The following is a 22,003-nucleotide window of genomic DNA, read 5'->3' as shown; positions in this document are numbered from 1 at the left end:
CCCCCCATCACAGCCCTGGGCAGGCCTGGGCCCCACAAAGCGAGGCCCACCATCTGCTCCTGGGCGGATGGGATTCCCTGCGCAGCCACCAGGAGGCTCCCCGGGGTGAGCCGTCGCCTGCGGGGGGGCCCCTGGAGGACCACCCAGCCCAGCAAGGGAAGGCATGTGGCCCCAGGGGGGCCCGCGCTCACAGGGTAGAGTCTACAGGGAGTGGGGGGCCTGCCCTGCCCTGGGCATCGGGGGCCGGGCTGCAGTCCCAGGTGTGCTGGGAACGGCCGGGAGGCCTCCCCACCACCCAGTGTCTCTGGGCCTCCAACATCCGAGGCCCCTCGGCTGGTTGAGGACCCGCATCTTTCTGGTGGCCTCCACGCAGAGCCCCCATCTGGAAAGAGCTCCCCAGCTTCTCTGCTCCGCACAGGGGAGTCAGACTCCTGAAAGCCTGTTTCATGCTCCCGCCTCACACGGGCAGGAACCCCGGGTGCATCGTACCTGTGGCCGTGGGCGGCCGAGTGGCTGAAGCAGTTCATGTCCTCGTGGAGGGAGGAGGCCATGCCATTGGCCTCGAGCATGCTGAGTAGGGGGTCGGCGCCGCGGCTCAGCAACAAGCTGACCAGCTCGTAGTTCCCTAGAAGACAAGGCCGACGGGGGATGCCACCGCCGCCCACATCACCGCGCGCCTCTACTGGCCGCTACCCGGGTGCCGAGCCCAACAGACACACTGATGAGGGGGCGAGGGGAGCCCCCAGGGGCTCAGAGAGAGGGGTTTCCAGGCTCGCCTTGGGGACCTGGGCACGTGGCCCCAAGTCCAGCTGCTGGTCCGGCCTGGCCGCGGGGGGGTGGGGGGGGCAGCGGGGGCCCTGCTGGGCAGGGCAGGGCAGCTGTCTGTACACCTACCAGCCGCAGAGGCCAGCTGCAGGGGGGTCTCCGTGTAGCTGTCCTCGCCGCCACTCACTGCTGAGCCCTCCACGTGGGCCCCGGCGTCCAGCAGCAGCTGCAGGGCGCAGAGCAGGACACGTCAGCGTGGTGGGGAGCGCCTGGGATGTGTGCAGGGGGGGCTCTGGGAGGGGGCCCCTAGTTCCCTCCCGGCCTGTGACCGAGACCCAGCTCCCCTGGGCAGCTGAGGAGCTAGAACTCTGGAGCTTGAAGTTCCCTCAGGGCTTCAAGTTTCTAGGATCTTCGCCTCTACTCTTGGGGCTCTGAACCAAGCCCCTCTGCTCCCCGGACTTCTGAGCTGTTTTTCTCTTTCAAACACTTTCCTATGAATTGACTGCAGTGACCTGAGTTACGCAAACAAGAAAGCGTTGCCCCCAATCTACCAGGGGAAACGGGGCTCCCGGAGGCAGCAGAGGTAGTGGGAAGGGCCCAGGCATCAGACTCGGAGAGCGCGGAGTGCCAGCGAGGCCACCGAGCAGTGAGGGACCCGGGGCGGGGCGCGAGCCTCAGCTCAGGCCTCAGCCTTTCCCATTCGACAAACGGCCGGAGGCCTGCCTTGCCAGGGATGAAACGAAATGGTGCTCGACCCACCACAGGGATTCAGTGACCGGTGGCGTCGAGGGGTGTCACCGGAGGTGTCCGGCAAGCTACCCGAGGCTGGGAGGCCGAGGGCCGGGGCCAGCCGTCGCCGTCCAGGACGCCTCTCTCCATGCTGGCGTGCGGCGAGCGGCCACCACGCAGTTCCCGCGGAGCCGGGCTGGCTCTGCCCTGGGCGGGGTGGCGTCTGCACTGCCCCAACAGGTGACTTCCCTGACCCTGACCACTGCTCCGGAGGGGAGCACGGATCCTTCCCGGCTTTCTGGACACCAATCCCAGAGCCCGCACTCGGGCGGGCCAGGGGAGGCCCCGCGGGCCCCGCACCTGCAGACCGGGACTGAGGGGGCCGGGCCGCCCTCCGAGCCTGCGCCCCGCTGTGTGGGAAGTGGGGAACGGCTGCAGGCTGCAGCCTCTCAGCAGCCAGAACCAGTTGTGGCACTGCCTGAGCCGGTGTGCCAAGGTGGGGAGGCAGAGGCTCACCCGGTGGGGCGAAACTGGGCACCAGTCCAGGCAGGTCCAGGGCACGGCCCTGCAGGCCGGTCCGGGCGAGGCTGGAACGGCACTACCCAGAGAGCAGGCAGGGCAGCCCGCCGGCTACAGACCATCTACTGAGTCACCACCCGGGCCAGGGCTGTGCTGACGGCCACGGGCAGCCTGGACACGACCCCCACCCCAGAGGACCTGCCGTCTAGCCGCCAGCGAGGGTGACACATGGGCTCCCGGGAAGCCGCGTGCAGCTCCCTGCAGACCCCAGTGGCCAAGGAGCAAAGGAGTCTGGGAGTCGGTGGCAGGGTGGGGAGGGACGCTGCTGTGCCCCACTTCGAGGCCTGAACCCCAGCCGCACACCAGCCACAGCTACCTGGGCCAACGCGGGCACAACACGGCCTGGCCTGGCGGACAGGTGAGCTGTGCCACTCCGGGACCTCTCTCGGGAACTGCGAAATTGAAAGTCTAAGCCTGTTATCGGGGACGGCCAGGACCAGGATGCTGTGACACAGGGCCAGCTCCGCGGGACCATTCACGGGGGAGCAGAGAGCTCTGGGTGGGAGAGACGTTTTCAGGGAGAAGACGGAGCGGAGCGCACTTGCAGCATTCGGTGAGACTCCTCGACAGGGACAGAGATGCCCGCACACCGTCCCAAGACGCCTCACGTCGTATCCTTATGCTAATGCCCTCTCCCCGAGGGAAACCGGGGGTGTCGTCCTGCTGACCAGGTGAGGCGGCCTGAGGCAGGCCCTCCGCTCGCTCGGATTCCAGGCGGCTGCTCCCGCCACCAAGCAGGGGCTACGTGTGGGGCGCAGCCCACCTGGCGAGCCGAGGGCTCCCTGCACCATGGAGTTTCCCTGGTGGAAACTCACCTGCACCACGGAGATGTGTCCATGCAGCACAGCAAACGTCAGTGATGTCCAGTGCCTGCTGTCTGGGTGGATGGAGGGGTGCCTGGGAGAGTTGCTTGGAACCTGGAAAGTGCCACAAATGATCAGTTTTGTGGGTGACCTCGGCAGGTTACTCAAGCACCTGTGGCTGGGGGGCATCCTGTGGGGATGGTGACAGGAGCCTGTTCAAGTGCCCTGGGTGCAACTGGTAACGTGTGTGGGGGGCACCTGCAGACACATCAGGGGGGCGGTCAGTTAGCGCCCCTGTCCCGGGTAGACACGGCAGGAAGGGCGCCCCAAGCCTCGGGGGGAAGCAGAGCCCTGAGTACCTGCTGCCGGCGGCTCTAGGGACAGCAGGGGACCAGGCTGTGCTGGTAACAGAACCGTGCCCGTTCTCTCCACTCGGCTCCCCGGCCTCAGATGGAAAGCCCAACGCGGGGAAAGGCGCCCTTGGCTAACTGCGATCTCCGGGCGTCTCTAGTCCCGTTCCTCCAAACTGCTGTCCCCACGCGGCTGCTCCCCGCTGGGCCGGGCGCCGGGCCCTGGTGGCCCTCCGGGGCCTGCTCACCTGGATGTCCAAGTTTGCTCCCGCGTCAATCAGCATCTGGACCATGGCTTCGTCCCCGGCAGCGCAGGCGTACATCAGCGGCGTCAGACCCTGCGGGAATCAGAGGGCGATGCTGAACCATCTGCAAGCAGACGCAATGACACGTACTCCAGGGGCCGCGGTCCCACACACCACAGCCGGGTCTCCCGCTGGACTCGGCTGCCCACCCTGAGCCGTCCCGTGTCGTGGCTCGACCTCCTGCCCCTCCCAGGCCCGCTGGACACGCCACACGTGAGGGGTGAGTTGGGGCCGTTCTACAAGCCCGGCAGGGCCCCGGCGGGGTCGGGGGGGCAGAGCACAGGCCCCGAAGCCAGGCCCGGGTGCAAGGGCCACCTCTGCTGCAGGGCGCCGTAAACGTTGTCCAGGGTACCCGTCTCGCTTGCCTCAGTTTCTTGTTTAAAATGAGACTAGCAACAGTAGCTAGCTCACGGGGGTGCTGCGAAGAGCATGAGCTCCTGTGTGCAAAGTGCCCCGTACAGAGGAAGCCGACCTCGGGAGCTGACTGGTCACAAGAACACGGTGAGCCCGTCGCTGCCCCTGGACATGCGGCCACATCCTAACCCGCCCTGGGCGCCTGGGGCCCTGTGTGCATCTCACTGGATCTACTATTTTGCCCATTTTACGGATGGGGAGCAGGGCAACCCAAGGCCAGGTCACACGGGGAGGGAGTCACGCTGGAAGCCGCATCCACCTGAGCCGTGAAGCGGCCCCCCCGCCCGCCCCCGGCCCCCCCCCCCCACCGGCACCTCACAGAGCGCGGACGGGGGCCTGACTCGAGTACCTGGTGCTACCGAGCAAGTCAGAGCTTTTCCCAAAGCCGTCCCTCCAGGGGAACTGGGGAGGCCCGGGCCCTTCCCGAGTTCAGGTGGACGGCGGCTAGCGGGCTGCCTCCTGGCTGGGAATCTTTCTCCGTGGCCAGTAATAGCAAAGGCAGCCGTGCAAAGTGTTATTCCACAGCTGGATCCTGGCGAGCGTTTGTCTGGAGCCCCGCGCTGTTATTTATTAGGTTATTTGTGTGTAGACAAGATCTCCTTACCTCATAAATCCTTGCCTAGTGCCCAGAGATAAAGAAATGGCCTGACATTAATCACGGGCGAGAGAGCTGTTTACCTACAGATCATCCTATAAATACCAAGGCCGAGGGGACAAACAGGACGGGGCCTTGAGGGCAGAGCGAGCGCCGCGGAGGGAAGCTCTGGCTCGGTCTCGGCCCCCTCGGCCCTTGCCTGACTTCCTTCCCACGCCTCTGTACACGGTCCCCCGGTCACACTGGTGAGGAGCCTCACGCTACTTGTGTGTCGCTCCAGCCCCCCTCTAGGTCCACAAGCAGAAAGGGCTGAGGAACAGAGCTCAGGCGTCATCGACGCCGTCATGGGACGCACAGCAAAACCCAGAAGGAGCCCGTCCTGAGCCTTTATCACGTGCCCCACGTGGAAGGGTCCCTAAGCCGACAGGGCCGGGAAGGGCCGGGACAGTGATGCAGGCGAGGAAAGTGACCCCAGGGAGGTGGGGCACCTGGTCCATGACGGGCGGTGGCCCTGGGCTTCACCACTGCCCCAGGGTGAAAGTGGGGCTGGGGACCTGCACTGACACGGGCACCCCTGGGGGATCTGGCCCGCAGGCTGTGGCCCCCCGCCGCCCTGCCTCGTCCCGTCGCTCTTTCCCTGGAGTCCCCGAGTGCCCGCTCCATCCCCCCACTCTCCTCCCTCCTCAGCTCTGGCTGGGCTCCCACCCCTGCCCCAGCCGTCCTCGTGGCCCTGTCACCTGTCCAGGGCCACCCTGGCCGACCTGGCACTTGGGGAGAGCATTCCTCCCAGGCCCGCTGCTGTCACTGAGCTTCCCCCACGGCCCCTGCTGTGTGACCTCAGGTAAACCAACTCCTCTGTACCCCAGTTCTCTCATCTGTAATGAGAGGATAATGATGGTATGACATCACAGGGCCACTGTCAAGACAGGATGAGTTCACCTGGGCAAAGTGCTTTGAACAATGCCTGGAACGCAGAAGTGCTCTATAAACGTGAGCTCTTCACAGCAAAAACAACAGACAAAAGCAAACAAAAAACCTCAAGTTCTATGTAAAACTAAAGCACTTCCCATGCTTCCTTTCCCGGCTTCATTTTATTCTCTAGCGCTTTTCACCAACGTGCTCTGTATTTGACGTTTTGTATTTCTTAGCACACGTTTCCTCGACTACAATGTTAAGTCCACAAAGGCAACAGGTTCTGTGGGCCTGGAACACAGTAGGCCTGGGGGGTCCAGGGCGCGCCCCAGCGAGCACTACCCACGGCTGGTGGTCCAGCTGAGCCCTCCGGCCTTTCTCCCAGCCCGGCACCAGCCCGGCTGGCCTCTGGCCTTCCGGCCCACGGAGCAGAACCTGCCGTGCGAAGGTCTTCCCAGGGGTGCTAGGAAGTCCTCAAGCAGACACCCCACCAGGGATGGGCAAGGCCACGATTCGGGAGGCTGCCCACTTCTCAGGAGCACGTTGCTGAGCGGTTCTCAGGGTTGGACCGGAAGGACGGGTGCCACCACCCCTCCCAGTGGCGAGTCCCCCCTCCGTCCCCTGCACCCGGCCAGCGGAGCGCTCCGCACGCACCTGGTCGTCCATGGTGTTCACCCCGTCGGGGCCCAGGGCGTCGATCGCCTGGTGGATCAGGTCCGTCCTGCCGCAGTTGAGCATGCGGAAACCCAGGTCCTGGTTGAATTTCTCGGTGGCCGCGCGGGCGTCCAGCCTCCGGAAGGAGCTGAAACAGCACTCGGGTCTGCGTGGAAGAGACCCGGAGGTGTGTGAGCACGGCTGCGCGTGAGCCCCTGGGGCGAGGACGCGGCCTCCTGGGGAGGCGCCGCATGCTGCGCTCGGCTGAGCGGGGCAGGACGCCCGCGTGGATGGAAGGCTGTCCTGCTCAGCAGCACGAGGAGCACAGGCTTCGGCTCTTCTATGAACATGTCGAAGAGCCCTGAGCTCTTCGGAGCTGCCCACTGGCGGGAAACAACCATCGGAAATAACCCACCAGGGGCTCTGCCCGAGGAGGAGGCAGCTCCAGCCGGGGGGGGGGGGGGCAGGGGGCTTGCCCGTGTCCTTGCTGCGGGGTGAAGCCCGTGCTTGGCCCATGGGACGGCCGCTGTGGCCAAGCTCCAGTTCTTGGCTCCACGTCCTCTCCTCAAGGCTTCCCGAGGAGGCCCAGAATTACCAGACAGATGGTGGGGAATGGCTCAGAGTCCCACTGCCATCAACCATCTTAGCAACGAGAATCACAGATTAAAAACTGTGTCTACAAGACATCACACCACAGGCCTCCCATAGGTGCCTTCAGCCTGGAGCCTTAGTTGGGCCAAGGTGTGGAAAGTACATGTCCCGGAAGGACATTTGGAAATTTGCCATGGAAACAGAGGAAGTTGTAAGTGGAGTTGGGGCAAAGGGTCAAAAAAAAAAAAAAAAAAAAAAAAAAAAAAAAAAAAAAAAAAGGCAAGACTCTCATTAGGACAAGGATGGCCACAGAGAACATTCTCCAGATTTTAGGAGACCAGCCCATCCTGTGTACAGGATGGTCACACTGGGATGAAAACTAAGAGCCCGGACTTGGGGCCATATATATTTGGGGTCAAATTCAGGCCTGGCCACTTTGCTAGCTGATTATCTGTAGGCAAATTATTATTATTCCTCCCTGATCCTCAGTTTCTCCATTTGAATCTGGGCCTTAGAGCCCCTCCTACTCTAAAGTTGTCACGAGGACCAAGATGACACACGGGAAAGACAAGGGCTCGGCCCAGCGCTACACTGAGGGGCAGAAGGGAGGAAGGACCTGCTTCTGCCGATTTCGCCCCAGATGTCCCACAGAGCCAGACTGCGGGCTCTCCTGCCCCGATCCAAGTGCGCGTCCGCTCTGTGCACCTGACCAGCGGCTACAGGAGATACACCCGGAAACCGGCCGGGGTCGGGCGCGGTCAGCTCTACCAGGCCCGGCCCCCCAGCCTCGCTCCCCGCCGGGGCCGTACTTGAGCTGCCGGGGCTCACAGTCCAGGCCGGGCAGCAGCAGCCGGGCGGCCTGCCGGATGTCGCCGCTGTCCACGGTGAGGCTGCGCCGGTGCTCTGCGTACGTGATGGCCACGCGCATCCACTCCATCAGCGGCGGCAGCAGCATGAAGGGCCTGCGAGGCAGCAGAGAGAGAGGGTCAGGCGGGCGGGGTGCGCGCTCAGAGGGCGGCTGGGGGCTGGGCGCCCCGAGAGCTCCGGGCGGTGAGGTGTGGAGAGGGCCCCCCTTCTCCTCACAGAGGCCCCAGGGAGTCCCGTTCCACAGACGCTGTCACGGGGCGGGAGAAACTGCCATCGAGGGCCACGAGTGCACCCCGAGGGCCTTAGGTGACCAATGAAAGAAAGACGTTGCCAGTGCATCAAAGTGGCAACTCCCGTCCCCTGCAAAGAATTCAGACGGGGTCTCCAGGTCTGCCTCTCCAGGAGACCGCGTCCTGCGGAGTGGGGTGCGTGTGCAGGACAGGGTCGCCCAGAGGCACGCTCCCACCCCAGCTTTGCCACCAGCAGCCGAGCTCCGTCACCGCCCACACGCCCGAGCCTGCTCCCCGCATCCGAGGGATGGGCAGTGGAGACGGCTGAACCCCACCCGGGAGGCACGGCTGAGGGTCACCTGTCCCTCAACCTGCACCTGGGCCGGGGCGGGCGGGAATGGTCTCGGGGCCCAACACAAAGAACAAGGGCCACGCGACGCGACGCGGGAGAGGCTCCCGTCGCTAAGGCCTCGGCGTTGCCAACTCCAGGGGGCACCGCTCCAAGGTACCCCACGTGTCAGCAGGGGGCGCCATGCCCCTTCGCAGGGCCCGGGCCCAGTGCCGCCTGGCATGGGGGGGGACACAGCGGCCCAGCCCGTCAGGGCCGTCCACGCCGCCCACAGCTCTGGGTTCCAGCTGCGGAGGGGGGTCCACTCACGGGGTCCACTCACGACAGAGAGGCCTCCCTCCCGTCCTCTACCAGAGCTGCCAAGTCTCCGCGGTGGCACGTCCCGGGAGGTCACTTCACCGTCCAAAGGGTCTCCGGGCCACCAACGGCCCTGATGGCGAGGCTCTGGCCCTATGACTCAATGGGCAACCGGCCGGTTCGACCCAGAACTTTCCTTGCCTGGCCACAAGGATGAGGCAGCCCTGGCCCCCTGCCCCCGTTCCTGCGCGTGCTCCCGCCCTCCTCCACGCCCTCCTCACCCCACTCCCCGACGCCCCGGGCTCCCGGAGCCTCCGGCCTCTGCGGTCACCGCCACCTCGCCCTTGGACGCGCAGAGGTACCGTGACCAGGCAGAGCACCTCCATTCTCCCTCCTCAGCCACCAGGTCAGTCAGCCGGAATCCACGAGAGACCCTCCGACCACTTGTCTCAGATTTCCAAACACTTAGGAAATCATCAAAACTTTAAGAGCTTCTCTCCTCGAGGGCAAAGGATGCTTTCATTTATTTTTAAACAAAATAAGCAGATGTGATCGTGAGGCGAGTTCCTTTGGAAGCTATTTTGACGTCCTGGCTCTGTGGTTGCAGAAAACCGATACGGGTCCGGGTGTACCAATCGCAGTGGGTGAGGAGGAGTCCTGGGCGGGGGGAGCCTGGCTGGTCTTGGCCCTCAGGAGTGCCGGGACCTCGCCCCACCCCCTTCCCAGTCCTGGCTCGGGTCCTTCAGCAGACCGCCAGGCTCCGGTGGTTCTCAAGCCCACCTGCCCATCCTACGTCCTCGAGAGAATGGACGAGCTCCCACCTCTGTCTGTCCAGATCCTGTTTATGCTTCAAAGCTCAGTTCTAATACCTTCTGTTTCCAGAAGCCGTCTCAGATCCTCTCTCCCCAAAGAAAGTAACCTCTTCCCACTCCAAGATCCCTTAGAATTTGCTCTTCCACCCATGAATGTGTCTCATCTTCCCAACTAGATGCATCGTGCCTCGGAACCAGAACGATGGCTTGCTCATGTCTGCGAACCTCCAGGAATGCCCAGCACGCGGCCTGAACACAAGTAGGTCCTCGATAGACGCTGGCCAAGTGACTACAAGAACGGCTGAGGATCAGGTACTTACTGTGATGCATCTAAGTTTCCCGTTCTGGACCAGCTCTTGTTTCTGCCCAGGAAAGAATGGCATATGATTTTCAAGGGCACAGTGCTGACTGGCTGGAGTGGGAGAGCCAGGACCCCGGGGGCAGGGGGTAGCCTGTAGAACGCAGGGAGGAACGACAAGTCCTTTGTGGACTACTCCTCTGTTTACAAGAACTGTCTTGATTATAAATACCCATTTGAATTCTCCCCAAATATCCTTGGATTTTCCAACTCTTACAGTGAACGTTAGAAGGCAAGCTCAGACACGTATTTCTATATCTATCAGTGCTTCTGATCCAAGAGGAAGGCTTTATCTCAACCAGCAGCATTGGGACTGAAGTGTAAATGAAAGGATAGTTCGTGGATCTGCCAGCCGCTCTTCCGTGTCGTGGCCAATGGCCAAGACCAGGTGCCAAGTACGGACGCTGAAGCTCTAAGCGGCATCTCCCAGCGGCACTAGGGGAAATCCAAGAGGGGACTTGGGGAATCACCGGGTCTAATCCGATGGTGCATGATTCGTTATGCTCTGGGCCTCTTAGAACTCGGCACATGAAAAAACAGTGTTGATAACCCTGGTGGGCAGCTACTGGGGTTTGGCTCATTCCACCTCCATCATCCCATCTTCGTTGGAGACATAAAAAGTTGAAAACTACACTTCCCAGACTCTTTGCAGCTGGGTTTCTGGAGGCAAAGTGAGTTTTGTCCTTAAGATGCAGCCCCCTGGTGGGAGGAGTCTGTTACCGTCCTTGGAGGCTTGGCCTTGAACCTGTTCCCTGAGCTCTTCCGATGATTCTACAGGCTTCTAACTCCCTGCATTAAATCCCTTCCTGCTTAAAATACCTAGAGCGGTTTCTGTTTCCTGAAGTGCACGCTGACTGGATACTCGCCACATATGGAAATCCTCTGCCTCTGGGGTAGGGGCTGGTGTCCCTACCCCATAAAGAAGGCCATGCCGGCCCCGACCCTGGCCTCTTCAGGCCTTTTTCCCTGGCCTCCCCTCCCCACTGTGGTCCACAGGAAGATAAAATGAGAAGCAATTCATGGACTTTCTCAGTAACATCCTTCCTTGGCCTCTGGGTTCCAGGCTGTTTTCCTTTCTGGTAATTTCATCTAACCCACTGGACATGCTGAGAAGCTGGTCTGTATTCCTGAACGTTCTGGAAAATCCCTACAAAAACTCCCGTCCGTATTGGCCGCAGCCACATCCTAACAGTGGGGTGAGAGGGCTCCAGAGGAGTGCGGCTGGGGATGACTGGACATCTGCTCTGTCCGTTTCTCTTCTGAGAAAGGCTGTGTCCCTCTCGGCTGAGCTTGGCCAGAGGCAGGGGGAGGGGACAGGGCTGTAGGAACCCCCTCTGTTGGGCCCCTCTGCCGCCGAATGTCCCCCGTGCTGGGTCCAGTGCCTCTGAATAGCGGATCTCAGGATCCCCTCTGTACTCTTACAAACTACTGGGGTCTCCAAAGAGCTTTAGTTTAAGTGCGTTATTGTACCACAACTTACGGTGTCAGACACCAACACAGAAAACGTCAGTGACGCCCAGGGGGCTCGGCTGCTTGAGCGTCTGCCTTCAGCTCAGCCCATGATCCCGGGGGCCTGGGATCGAGCCCCGCGTCGGGCTCCCCGCTCAACGGGGAGCCTTCTCTCTCTCTCTCTCTCTCCCTCTCAAATAAATGACGTCTTAAAGAAAAAAAAAAACTGTTAAAACATGTGGATACACAATGTGGCGTCCCCCCTGAGCCACTGGTGATGCTGTCACCACATGTCCACATGTGAGAAGAGGAGAGTGAAAAGGCATATAACACCCTCTTCTCATAAAAATAATTGTGCCCCTGCAGACTCCTGAAAAGTGTCCAGGACCCCAGGGGTCCCAAGACCACCACGCTTTGAGAATCACTGCCTTCAGACAAGGCTGTCCTGGCGCTGGACGTGGGGCTGGAATTCGGCCTCTGGCGGCCCACCGTCTGGCCAATTCTAGAATAAGCGTAGTACTTGCACGCGCCTTCCCGGCCCAGCGAGCTGAGGCTCCTACCGCCCCTTCCCCGTGGCATCCTCACTGCGAGAGAGCCCCAGGGTCCTGGAAGCAAGTGCACTGGACCTGTAACCTGGGGCAGCTACTGCACTCTTTGGGCCTCTTTTTCTCTTAAAGGAGGGCTAAGTGGTGGCTTCTGGATATTTCCCATTGTGAGAACCTCGCCTGCTGCTGTTTCACAGGCCCCACGTGACGAGGGCCGTATCCGCCCTGCAGCGACCGAGAGCGTGGGCTCAGGAGGGAGCCTTCGGAGGTGGGATCCAGTGTTACTTCCGATGAATTCCAACGTGAGCCTGCGCACCCTCAGCCTCAGTGGACCCATCAGTGAAATGGGCATAAATAGTAGGCCCACTTCACAGGAAGTATGCACGGGAGGGGTTTAGCCCAGCACTTGGCACGGGGCAAGTTCTCAAGAAAGGTGAACTATTATTACTATGTCAGTATCTGTTGACAGAGAAAACATAATAATAGCAAAATAGGCCACAGGAATCTGGTCCTATTAAATGCTTCAGCTCTAGACCTACAAGTGGGGCCAATACCCGCCCCCCCCCCCCCCCCCCCCGCCGCCAAGTACAAACATGTCAGGATTGCAAGAGCCTGAGAGCTCATCACCGGCCCATCACCCACTCCATCCCAGCTCCTAAAACAGACAAAACAACTGCAACCACTACGTTGAGTATGATCTGGAAGCTGTTTCTGGCAGCGCGGGCTCTCGGCCTCGGCGAGGAGGATCTCGCACGGGGCGAGCGATGATGACAAGGAACACGGAGTCACTGACAGGTGATGGGGGGTGGGGGGTGGGCACGGTAATCACCGCCAGGGTCCCGCACCTCCGGCCCGCCCCAAGTGCTGCTGGCGGCCTCACCTGAAAATCATCGCACACACGCGCACAAACACCTCGGGTGGGGCTGCTGCTGTGACAAACCAAACCACTTAAAGGGCCATTCATTGGCAGGCGGCATGTATCCATGTGTCACGTCACGGGGCGACGTCCGGGAGATGTACTGGTGTAGCCGCTGCTGCTACGGGAAGAGCCGGGACACTGCCTGACCCACTCCTCTGATTTGATGGGGGAGGAAATGGAAACCCCATGGGGCCAAGTGCCTCACCCAAGGTTGCAGAAGCCAGTTCAGCAGCAACAGGGAGACCAGACCCACGGGTCATAACTCAAGTTTCTCCTCACGTCTCTTTAATCATATACCTGAACCTGAGTATATCAAGCTGAGGGTCTCATAAGGCCCTCCGACAGGACCAGGCCTGCAAAAGCCATTTTACCCCCCTTAAAAAAAAAAAATGAAAGAGAATAAACTTCTTAAGGCCTTGGTTTTAAGAGGTCCCTGCAGCCTGGAAAAAAAAAAAAAAAACCCGGCCCCACTCAGCAAGCGTATGATTTATTGGGATTACAGCCCTATAAGCAGCGTCTTAACAACATGGAACAGGAAACGACTCTAATTTCCAGCTCAAAGCAGGCTCTGTTCCTCCTCGAGGTGGTGGGCAGCGGCCTTGGGCAGCGGGGCACAAGCCTGAACCAGCGGCCGTGCGACCCAAGCCCATGGGGTGCCTGTCCTCAGGGACTGGGGCAGCGACGTCCCTCTGTGCCCACCCAGGAGGAACTGCGCGTGGATGCAGGCAGGCCCTGGGTGTGCCCACGGCTGGGCAGGGCCTTGAGACCTGGCCTGAGCTCAGCCCTGGGAAAACCGGGCTGCAGTTTCTTCACCTCCACCCTTGGCAGGGAGGACAGAGGCCTCTGGACGCAGGCCTGGCTCCGGGGCTGGAGGGCTTGAGGGGGTCTGTGACGCCTTGGGCTGGCACCCTAATGAGATTTCCCCCTTACCCAGGAAATAGCCCGCCCTGCCTGTGAGCGCCCTTAGCCCAGGAGAGGGGTCTCATGGGGGCCAATTGGACCGTCTCCCACCCTCAGCCCCTAAATTCTTCAGGGCCCCACCTTCAGACGGAGCCCCTGCCAAGTCCTGGGGTTGCACAGGGCCATCTCCATGCCGCACCACCCTTCGCCCGGCTCCCCGGGGGCACGCACTGCCCCTGTCCCCCCCACCACGCTGTCCGGGCTGGGGCTGCAGAGGGGCACCACCAGGACCCCGCAAAGAGGCCAAGCTTTGTCCCACCAGACGACAGCCCTGCAGGCAAAGACCTGTCTGGGAAGGTCGAGGTCGGCTCTCCCACGCTGGCTCCGAGGCCTTCCCCGCGGGCTGCCCAGGATCTCCGAGAGCCGCCGTGGCCCGAAGCACCAAGCCAAACCGTCCACGGGGAAGAAAACCCACCGTGTCCCACGACGTCAGATGCTACTCCCAGCACAAAGGAAGCAGTTCTAGTCTGGTTCACATCTTGGACTAATTAATTTTGTAGAATTGCTTGGTAAACCAGAATGGTTTGGCCCGGCTTGGCGGCCGGGCGGGGCAAGCACCTGTCCTCTGACCCGCAGGCCTCCCCGCTCCGCGGCTGACCCACGACAGTATCGCCACGCGGGGGTGGGGACCGCGGGCAGAGGCAGGGCTCGGGCCTTCCTGCGGGGAAATACGCTTCCCTTATTGCAGCTCATCTGCTACGGATTAGGGGCACTAAAATCCTCTACTTGCCCAGATCTGCGTACGGATGTAAATCTAGAATACAACCGGCCGGCTCCACCAGCCGAGCAATTCCTCTGCCCCGTCCACCCCGCGGGGGCCTGGGAGCGGGCGGGGGTGGGAGTCAATCAGGTGACTCCTGGGGCCCCCTGGCCCACTCGGCTATCCCCGGGATAACAGAGCACTAACGTGAACCCCCGTAGGGCGAGCTAAGCACCTGGCACCACTTTAGCCCCTCGGAGCCGCTGACCCGCTGAGCCCTCACGTGTGTCCCGAAGCCGGTACTCCTACCCCGATTCACACCTGGGCAACCGGAGGCCCAGGTGAGCCCCCCCGTGCAGGCACCTAGTGAGCGGCAGAGCCGGCCCCGCTGTGCGCCCGGCCCCGGGCTCGCAGGCCGCGTCCCTACGCAACGGCCCTTCCCCGACCCCCTCACGTCAGGGACGAGTTTTAGGTGAGTAACCGCGTGTTTTGTCACCGAAGCCGGGCACTTTGGACAAGGGGGGCCGCTGCCAGGCACACTAGAAGCGCCGGCGGCAGAGCCCACGTCGGGTCTCCCCGGTGCCGGAGCGCCTCGGCAAGGCCCCTCCAGCCCTCCAGCCCCGCGCCGGCGGCCCTGCCTCTTGACCTCACGCACTCGGGGCCGGGCGTCCCCGGTTTAGGGCGTCAGGTTGGCGGTCCTGCTTGGCTCCAGCGGAGTAGCGCCGCCGAGATCTGCCGCCCCTTCCTCCACAGTCTAAGGCAAGGCAGGTGACCGGCTCCGCGGTCCGGCGGCTTCTAGAGGCATCTGGGGGCGGCCCAGAGCCCGCGAGGCCTGGCAGAGGAGCAGGGGTCGTCCCTGACCCGAGAGCGGGGCCGGGCGGCTCCCAGCACCCTGCAGCCCACACGGCACCCAGCTGCGCGTCCAGGACACCGGCGCTGGCTCCTGGGCGGCAGGGCCGCGGGCTGCGGGCCGCCGTGCACACAGTCCCCGAGCGCCACCGCGGCCACCCGCAGGCCACGCTTCATTATTACTCGGCATCTTACAAACGTGGAGACCGAGGCTTTGAGGGGTCTGGACGCAGACCAAGGTCACAAAGCTAGCCGCTGGCACTCTGTCCGGCTCGAAAAGGACCCGCCACACGCAAGATGCTCGGAGCCCCGTAGCCGGCTGAGAACCTCGGGAAGCAGGCAGGGTGGGCGGAAGGCAGGCCTCGGTGGCTCCCCGGGCCCCCCTCAAGCTCCAGCTTCTGCACCGGTGGCCTCACCAGCCCTGAAGCCAGCAGGGAACGGAGGCCGGGCTGGGCCCCGGGGCCTCGGGGGTTCTCCAGACCTCTGGAGAGACTTGTCCCCGCAAATGTCCAATATTAAAGCAGCAAAGCGGGGGCAAGTCCCAGATGGCTGTCCTGTCCCGGGTCCCGGGTGGTCGGTCCTGTGGGCGGAGGGGAATCCATAGGGGTGCCGGGCAGGCAGGTAGGAGCGGGCCCGACTGCAGACGTCATCGGAGCTGCTGTCCCGACCCCTCAGTGCCGGGGCGGCAGCGGCTCAGCCCTGGAAGCCGCCCTTAAGCCCCGAAGTCCATGCCCCGCAGAGCTGGGACTTCCCACACCGAGGCTCCCGGGATGCCGGAGATACTACAGACAAGGGCGATCGTGGCTCCGTTACAAAGACTGTCAGTGAATGAAGCCCCTGGGCCTGCCACCTCCCAGTCTCCCTTTCTGTGGGGACCGGTGGCCCCAACAGTGGGGCAGGAAGTCACACGCAACAGGCAGCCCCCGGCGGCACTTGTCAACGGCAGGCAGGGCCAGGATCCTGCCCTGTCTCCATCCCCCGTTATCTGGCACTGCCACTTCCTTTGTCTGCCCCCAATCCCTGGCTCGTTCCTCGTCAGATGCTGGACAGACGCCCGTCCCCAGGCTGCCCACCCTGAGCCAGTGAACTCTTGCGCTGAGGAAGGGCGAGCTGCCTAAGTCACGCTGGGCAGAGGCGGTGCCGACCGAGGCCCGGCCCCCGGGGTCTTGTCCCCTGTCCCCTGGGACGGGAGGGGGACACGGCACCCTGGATGGTGTGAACACTGTTTTCTTATAGTCCGTCTCCCTGCCTGAGCTCTGCTCGGCCTCGTCCCAGCCGTGAGCTTGGCTGCCCCTGTGCCCCTCTCCAGGCCTCGGTCTGCTCATCTGTGAATGGGGGCGGGAACAGCTTTCTCCGGAGCGGCCGTGTCTGTAAAGCGCTTACAGGCCGTGAAGCTCTCACCAGATGCTTCCAGCCCATCAGATGGTCTCACGTCCCAGCTGAAACCTAGTAACTACAGTCCATCCCGTGGAGGCGCCGGGGCCAACCAGCAAGCAAGGGCCTGGGTACCCCAGCAACTGGGTGCAGACACTGTCTGACCCTCCGTCTTCTGCTCGGTCTTTGAACCAGTGGGTGGATGAAATCCAGTTTCTAAAGTTTTCTTAAATCCCTCGGCAGTAGGTTGTGATGCATCTGAAGTTTGGACACGCCTCTGTCCAAAACCGTCCTCACTTGGTCCTTTGTGACACCTGGTCTATTTCATCTTCTCGGTCACTTGCTTGGCGCCCTGGCTTCCGTCAGGGCTGAGGTAAAGGAAGCAGGGGCAGGGATGCGGGTGTGTCTAGGAGACTTATTTATTTTAGAGAGAGGATGTCCAACAGCCGCCCTGTGGAGTATGGAGCCCCACACAGGGCTCGATCTCACTACCCCAAGATCATGACCTGAGCTGAAACCAAGAGTCGGTCGCTTAACCAACTGAGCTGCCCAGGCCCCCTGAGAAAACGTGCATTCTGAGTACATGTGATGTTTTAGATTCACCACTGTCGGGGCACCTGAGTGGCTCAGGGGTTGAGCATCTGCCTTCTGCTCAGGGCGTGATCCCGGGGTCCTGGGATCAAGTCCTGTATCGGGCTCCCCCACAGGGAGCCTGCTTCTCCCTCTGCCTGTCTCTGCCTCCTTTCTCTGCGTCTCTCACGAACAAATAAAATCTTTAAAAAAACAAATCAATAAATTCACCATCGTTTCTGGACTCAACACGACTTAGTTTTTCTAGGCCTTTCATAAGGTTGACAAAAACAGTAATTACACGGATAATGGCAACTACCAGGTATGAAGAGCTTACTCTGTGCTGCTAAGTCCTTTAAACATGTTACCTCACACGATGGCCACAAGAACCTCTGGAAGAAGATCAAGCCATTTTCTCTTTTCTTTTTTGTCTTTTCTTTCTTTCTTTCTTTCTTTCTTTCTTTCTTTCTTTCTTTCTTTCTTTCTTTCTTTCTTTTCTTTTTTTCCTTTCCCTTTCCTTCCTTCCTTCCTTCCTTCCTTCCTTCCTTCCTTCCTTCCTTCCTTCCTTCCTTCCTTCCTTCCTGATTTTATTTATTTGACAGAGAGAGAGAGAACACACAAGCAGGGGGAGCTACAGAAGGAGAGAAAGAAGCAGGCTCCTGATGAGCAGGGAGCCCGACACGGGACTCGATCCCAGGACCCCGGGATCATGATGTGAGCTGAATGCAGACGCTCAACCGACTGAGGCGCCTGGGTGTCCCCAAGCCATTTTCCATTTAAAGCAGAGAAGCTGAGGCCAGAGGAATGAAGGAAGTTGCCCAAAGTCCAACCTTTAGGCTCTACTTCCTATTTCACTCACTGAACAACATACTTAACAGCCCACCACATGCCAGGCACTGCTCTCTGTGCGGGGCACACAGCGGGAACAAAGCCACTGGGTGGTACATTCTGGAAGGTGAGGAGCTGGGGAGGGGTGGGCAGGTAGTATCGGGAAGAGGAAGGTGCTCTGGAGAAAAGTGGTGAGTAAAGTGATGCGGAAGGACCGGGCGGGAGTGGGCCCACTCCCCGTGCGAGGCAGACCGCAAACAAGCCACTTCGGAGGCTACTGGATGCGTCAGGGAAACAAGTACTAATTCACCCAATAGCTATTCTGATTTCTTTTACTTCCACTGTGGGTAAGCAGATGGAAATTTAATGCACAAAAAGAGAGAGAGGGAAAGAGAGAAAAGAGCTTAACGTTGCAAATCTTCTTGAAATGGTATTTAAGGGAACCCTAAGTCAGTAGCATTAAAGCCCCCGCTGCCATCATCTCTATTATTTGATAAGAAAATACTTTCGCAAGCTGAGCAAAAGATTAACGAGCCCACTTCTTCAGGCTGAGCACACAGCCTATCCGTGGCGCTTCCTATTTATGTAAAGTGCTCGGTGGAGGGGAGACAGCCCCCCTTCCGCATCTGGAATGGAACAGAGGCGCCTGTCCTCTCTCTGTACCTCACTCGTATGGGGGGTATCTCCCCACAACTTGGGGAGTGCCCGCGGGAGGCAGGATCGGGAAGCAGAGGAGCCAGCAAAGGCGGTCACCTTACACAGGAGGTGATCCTCACTTGACACGGGGAAACTGAGGCTCAGATGGGAAGCCGGACTCAATCAGACCCCAGCCTCAGAGCGGCAGGAGCCGGACTTGACCCTCAGGCACCTCTGAGGATGTCCTTCTCTCTCCTGGAGAGCTGCCCCCGACCTCGACGTATTTGCCTAGATGCACGGTCGGTAGGAACCTGAAGAAACAAAACCCAAATTCTCTCCCACTAATTCTTGTGATTTAAAAATGTAGACCCAAAAAAAATAAATAAATAAAATAAATAAATAAATAAAAATGTAGACCCAATTTTGTCGCGAAGTACACACTCTGAGACAACTAAGTCCTCGTGTGACTTTTGCTGCCCGTGCCACTCGGCCTGTCCCAAGCTTCCTGTGGCTGTCCCTGCAAGCCCGGGCACCACCCCAGGCTGTTCTGAAGGCCGCCCGACTCCTCCGGGCTTCCCGAGATCCCCCTGAACACGGTGGCGATGCTGACAGCACCCCGCGTGCCAGGAGCTGCTCTAAGGGCTCTCGGTACATTAGCTCAATCCCCCCTGTATCCCTGTTAAGACGAGACCGAGGCATGGAGGCGAAATGATGTGCCTGAGGCCACCGGGTCCATAGGGGCAGAGCCAGGACCGAACCCAGTGGGCTGCCACGCCCGAGGGCTGACCTGTGGCTCACGTTACCACGCAGCAGGCTGCCTCTTACACTGTCGGGGGGAGGTGCTCATTTTTGGGGGTCTCCTGTCTTGTTTCTGCCTCCGTCAGTAGGCTAGAGACCCAGTCACAATAGGCATCTGTGTCACTGGCTCCTGTCTCTTCCTGACACACAGACGTGCGGGGAGGAACGTGAGGACCTAGGTCAGCCGGTGACCACGGTGTCCGCCACTTTACCCGAGCTCCGGAGACGCTGGCTCTCCTCCGTCCCCGCGGGGCTCGTAGGCGGTGGCGGGCTGGTGGTAGCCGCGACGTGTTAGGTCACAGCACAGACCCCTTGAAAACCACAATTTAAGAAACGCCATTCCATGTCAACACAGCCAGGCTGCTCCGGGTGCCAAATCTGTCCTCTGCACCTGCTCTGACCATTATAACGACGAGGGGGAGGGTGGCAGCCGCCACTCGATGAGCATCTTTCATGTGCCAGGCACGGAGCTAGGGCTTCACGGCATTACCTCGTTTACTGCCAGCCGCCGTCTTACCTTCACCATTTTCCCAACGGGGAAACTGAGGCCTGGAAAGATGAGCCGACCTGCCATCCTGCTGGAGAGAGAACGCCTCCAGGGGGACCCCAGAGGCTCATGGACTCTCTCTCCCCCTGGCTGGTATCTAGAACCACCGGCGTGCACTTCCAGGAGAGCGGGGGGACCTGTAACGACTCCTTTGCTGGTCCCCCCGCTCCCAAATTCGGTGTCCGTTCTTGCTGGAAACTTCTTGGCTAGCCAGACGTGGAACGGAGCAGCCCAGAGCTGGGCCAGACTCGCACCGTCTTCCACCGGGTCTCACCGGGACAAGGGTTTTGGCCTCCGTGCAGGCCCTGGGGCCTCTCGGGGAACCGCCACGTCACGCGGGTACCAGGCCGGCACTGTGGGTCCCCGGTGTCCCCCGAGCCTGTCTGCTGCTGCAGAACCACATCCCAGGCTGCTCCAGGCTGGGGCGTCGGGCGGATCTCGGGAGGAGCACCTGCCTCTCCTGCAGGCATTGGGGCCAGCAGGGCGGGAAGGGATGCCCAGTGCCTTCTGCTCCCCGGGCTCTCAGAGGGGTTCGGATGCTGAGGGGGGAGGCCGCAGCGAGGGCAAAGCGAACCAGCCACCAGAAAGCACCGAGCTGGAGGGCAGGGCCCGGGCCCTGCAGGTCACAGCTCAGCCCTCTCCTCCTTATCTGGGCCCGCTCAGCCCTGGCTCCCCTGCAGCTTTGTCCTGCACCCCGATTCCTTGCTCTCTACCACGCTGCCCCCCTCGGTCTCTCCTGCCACAAGGTCTCCACCTGCTGTTCCCTCTGCCCAGTACAAATGATCATGGTAAGAAATCACAGTAGCTGGGGCACCTGGGTGGCTCAGTGGTTGAGGGCCTGCCTTCGGCTCAGGATGGGATCCTGGGGTCCTGGGATCGAGTCCCACATCGGGCTCCCCGGGGGGAGCCTGCTTCTCCCTCTGCCTATGTTTCTGCCCCTTTCTGTGTCTCTCATGAGTAAATAAATAAAATCTTAAAAAAAAAAAAAAGTCACGTTCGCTAAATTGAGGAGTAACAAACAGGTCTCTCACATTTGCAGAAAAAAGCAAAATAATGGGACGCCTGGGTGGCTCAGGGGTTTAGTGCCTGCCTCCAGCCCAAGGTGTGATCCTGGAGTCCAGGATGGAGTCCCACACTCTCATGAACAAATAAATAAAATCTTAAAAAAAAAAAAAAAAGGAATCACAGTAGCTGATATCTAGGGTTTATCGTGTCCTAGGTACCGTCCAGAAGGTTAGGAATGTCAGCTCATTTGGACCCCACACCTTACCAGCGGCTGTAAGGACGACACACTAGGGGTCTACAGGACCCGGGCCTCGGCGGGACCTCCTGGCTCTAAAATCAGTCCGCGGTAAGTCCGATCTGAGAGGCGCGTCTTTGGCCGCAGGTCCCTCCTCAGACCCGGCCGTGGCACGCTAGGAGTCCTGACGCCAGGCGCTTCAGGTCCCGTCTCCAGCAAGCCCTGGCTGGGCTCCCACACCCCTCTGGGCCCCCAGGCCTCCCAAGTGTGCCTCCCCGACAAAGGGGCACCAGGCGGGGCCGGGGAGACGGACAAGGCCGGGGCTCCAGCAAACGCAGTTTGTGGACAGGTGGCCTGCGATCATTCCTAGGGCTCCCACTTCATCCTCCGAGGTCTGGCTTCGCTGCTGCCACCGCCAGCAGCTCAGAGGCACTTGGGGACGCCACCTGCCGAGCCCGGGCCCTCCAGCGCCCGAGGTTTTGAAGCAGAAAATTGGTTTGCCTCCTGCGTACCTCGGCCCCCTCTGTATCCCGGCCTGTGTCTCCCCCGCGTGCTGGGCTTGCACTCTGCTGGCGAGCGTGCCCCCGCCCACTGCCCGTGCATCCGCTTCCCCGGCCCCCGGCCCCAGCAGGAGGACGACCGAGGAGGGGTCTCCCACCCAGGATGCTCGGCCCCCTAGTTCATCCCTCTGCCTCCGGGCGCGACTAGCAAGGCCCACACTTAGCCAGATGGCTGCCCAATCTCCTCCAGACCTCGGGGGAAGGAGGCTCCCCCATCTCCATGGGCAACCCTGGATCTCTGACAGCAAGTTCTTTCACTTTTCAGGCTTGGTCTCGGGTGATGACATGCCCTGCAGGGCAGCAGCTGTGACTAATCCTGTGTGTGAGACCCTGCCTTGCGCCTCGCCGAGGCCTCCGATGCAGGGCTGCAGGCGGGGAGGCGCTCGGGGAGGGTGCGGGGAGCTCCCATCTGTGAGGC

At 61.0% G+C, this 22,003-nt stretch overlaps 1 protein-coding gene across 2 annotated transcripts in view; it reads right to left on the bottom strand.

Moving 5' to 3' along the window:
- Window positions 1-22,003, bottom strand: part of ABTB2 (ankyrin repeat and BTB domain containing 2) — a 166,956-nt gene that overhangs the window by 11,253 nt on the left and 133,700 nt on the right. For both annotated transcript variants that reach the window (XM_038563048.1, XM_038563049.1), the window contains 6 exons: window positions 7,507-7,659; window positions 6,107-6,272; window positions 3,475-3,564; window positions 2,889-2,990; window positions 895-991; window positions 490-625 (listed from right to left, as the gene is read on the bottom strand). In XM_038563048.1, coding sequence (XP_038418976.1) covers window positions 490-625; window positions 895-991; window positions 2,889-2,990; window positions 3,475-3,564; window positions 6,107-6,272; window positions 7,507-7,659 — 744 coding nt within the window. The remainder of the gene's footprint in view (window positions 1-489; window positions 626-894; window positions 992-2,888; window positions 2,991-3,474; window positions 3,565-6,106; window positions 6,273-7,506; window positions 7,660-22,003) is intronic.

Source organism: Canis lupus, chromosome 18, assembly GCF_011100685.1.
Source record: "Canis lupus familiaris isolate Mischka breed German Shepherd chromosome 18, alternate assembly UU_Cfam_GSD_1.0, whole genome shotgun sequence".
Classification (NCBI taxonomy): Eukaryota; Metazoa; Chordata; class Mammalia; order Carnivora; family Canidae; genus Canis; species Canis lupus.
Note: the sequence above shows the minus strand (reverse complement) of the source record. Positions and strands in the feature narration are given on the sequence as shown.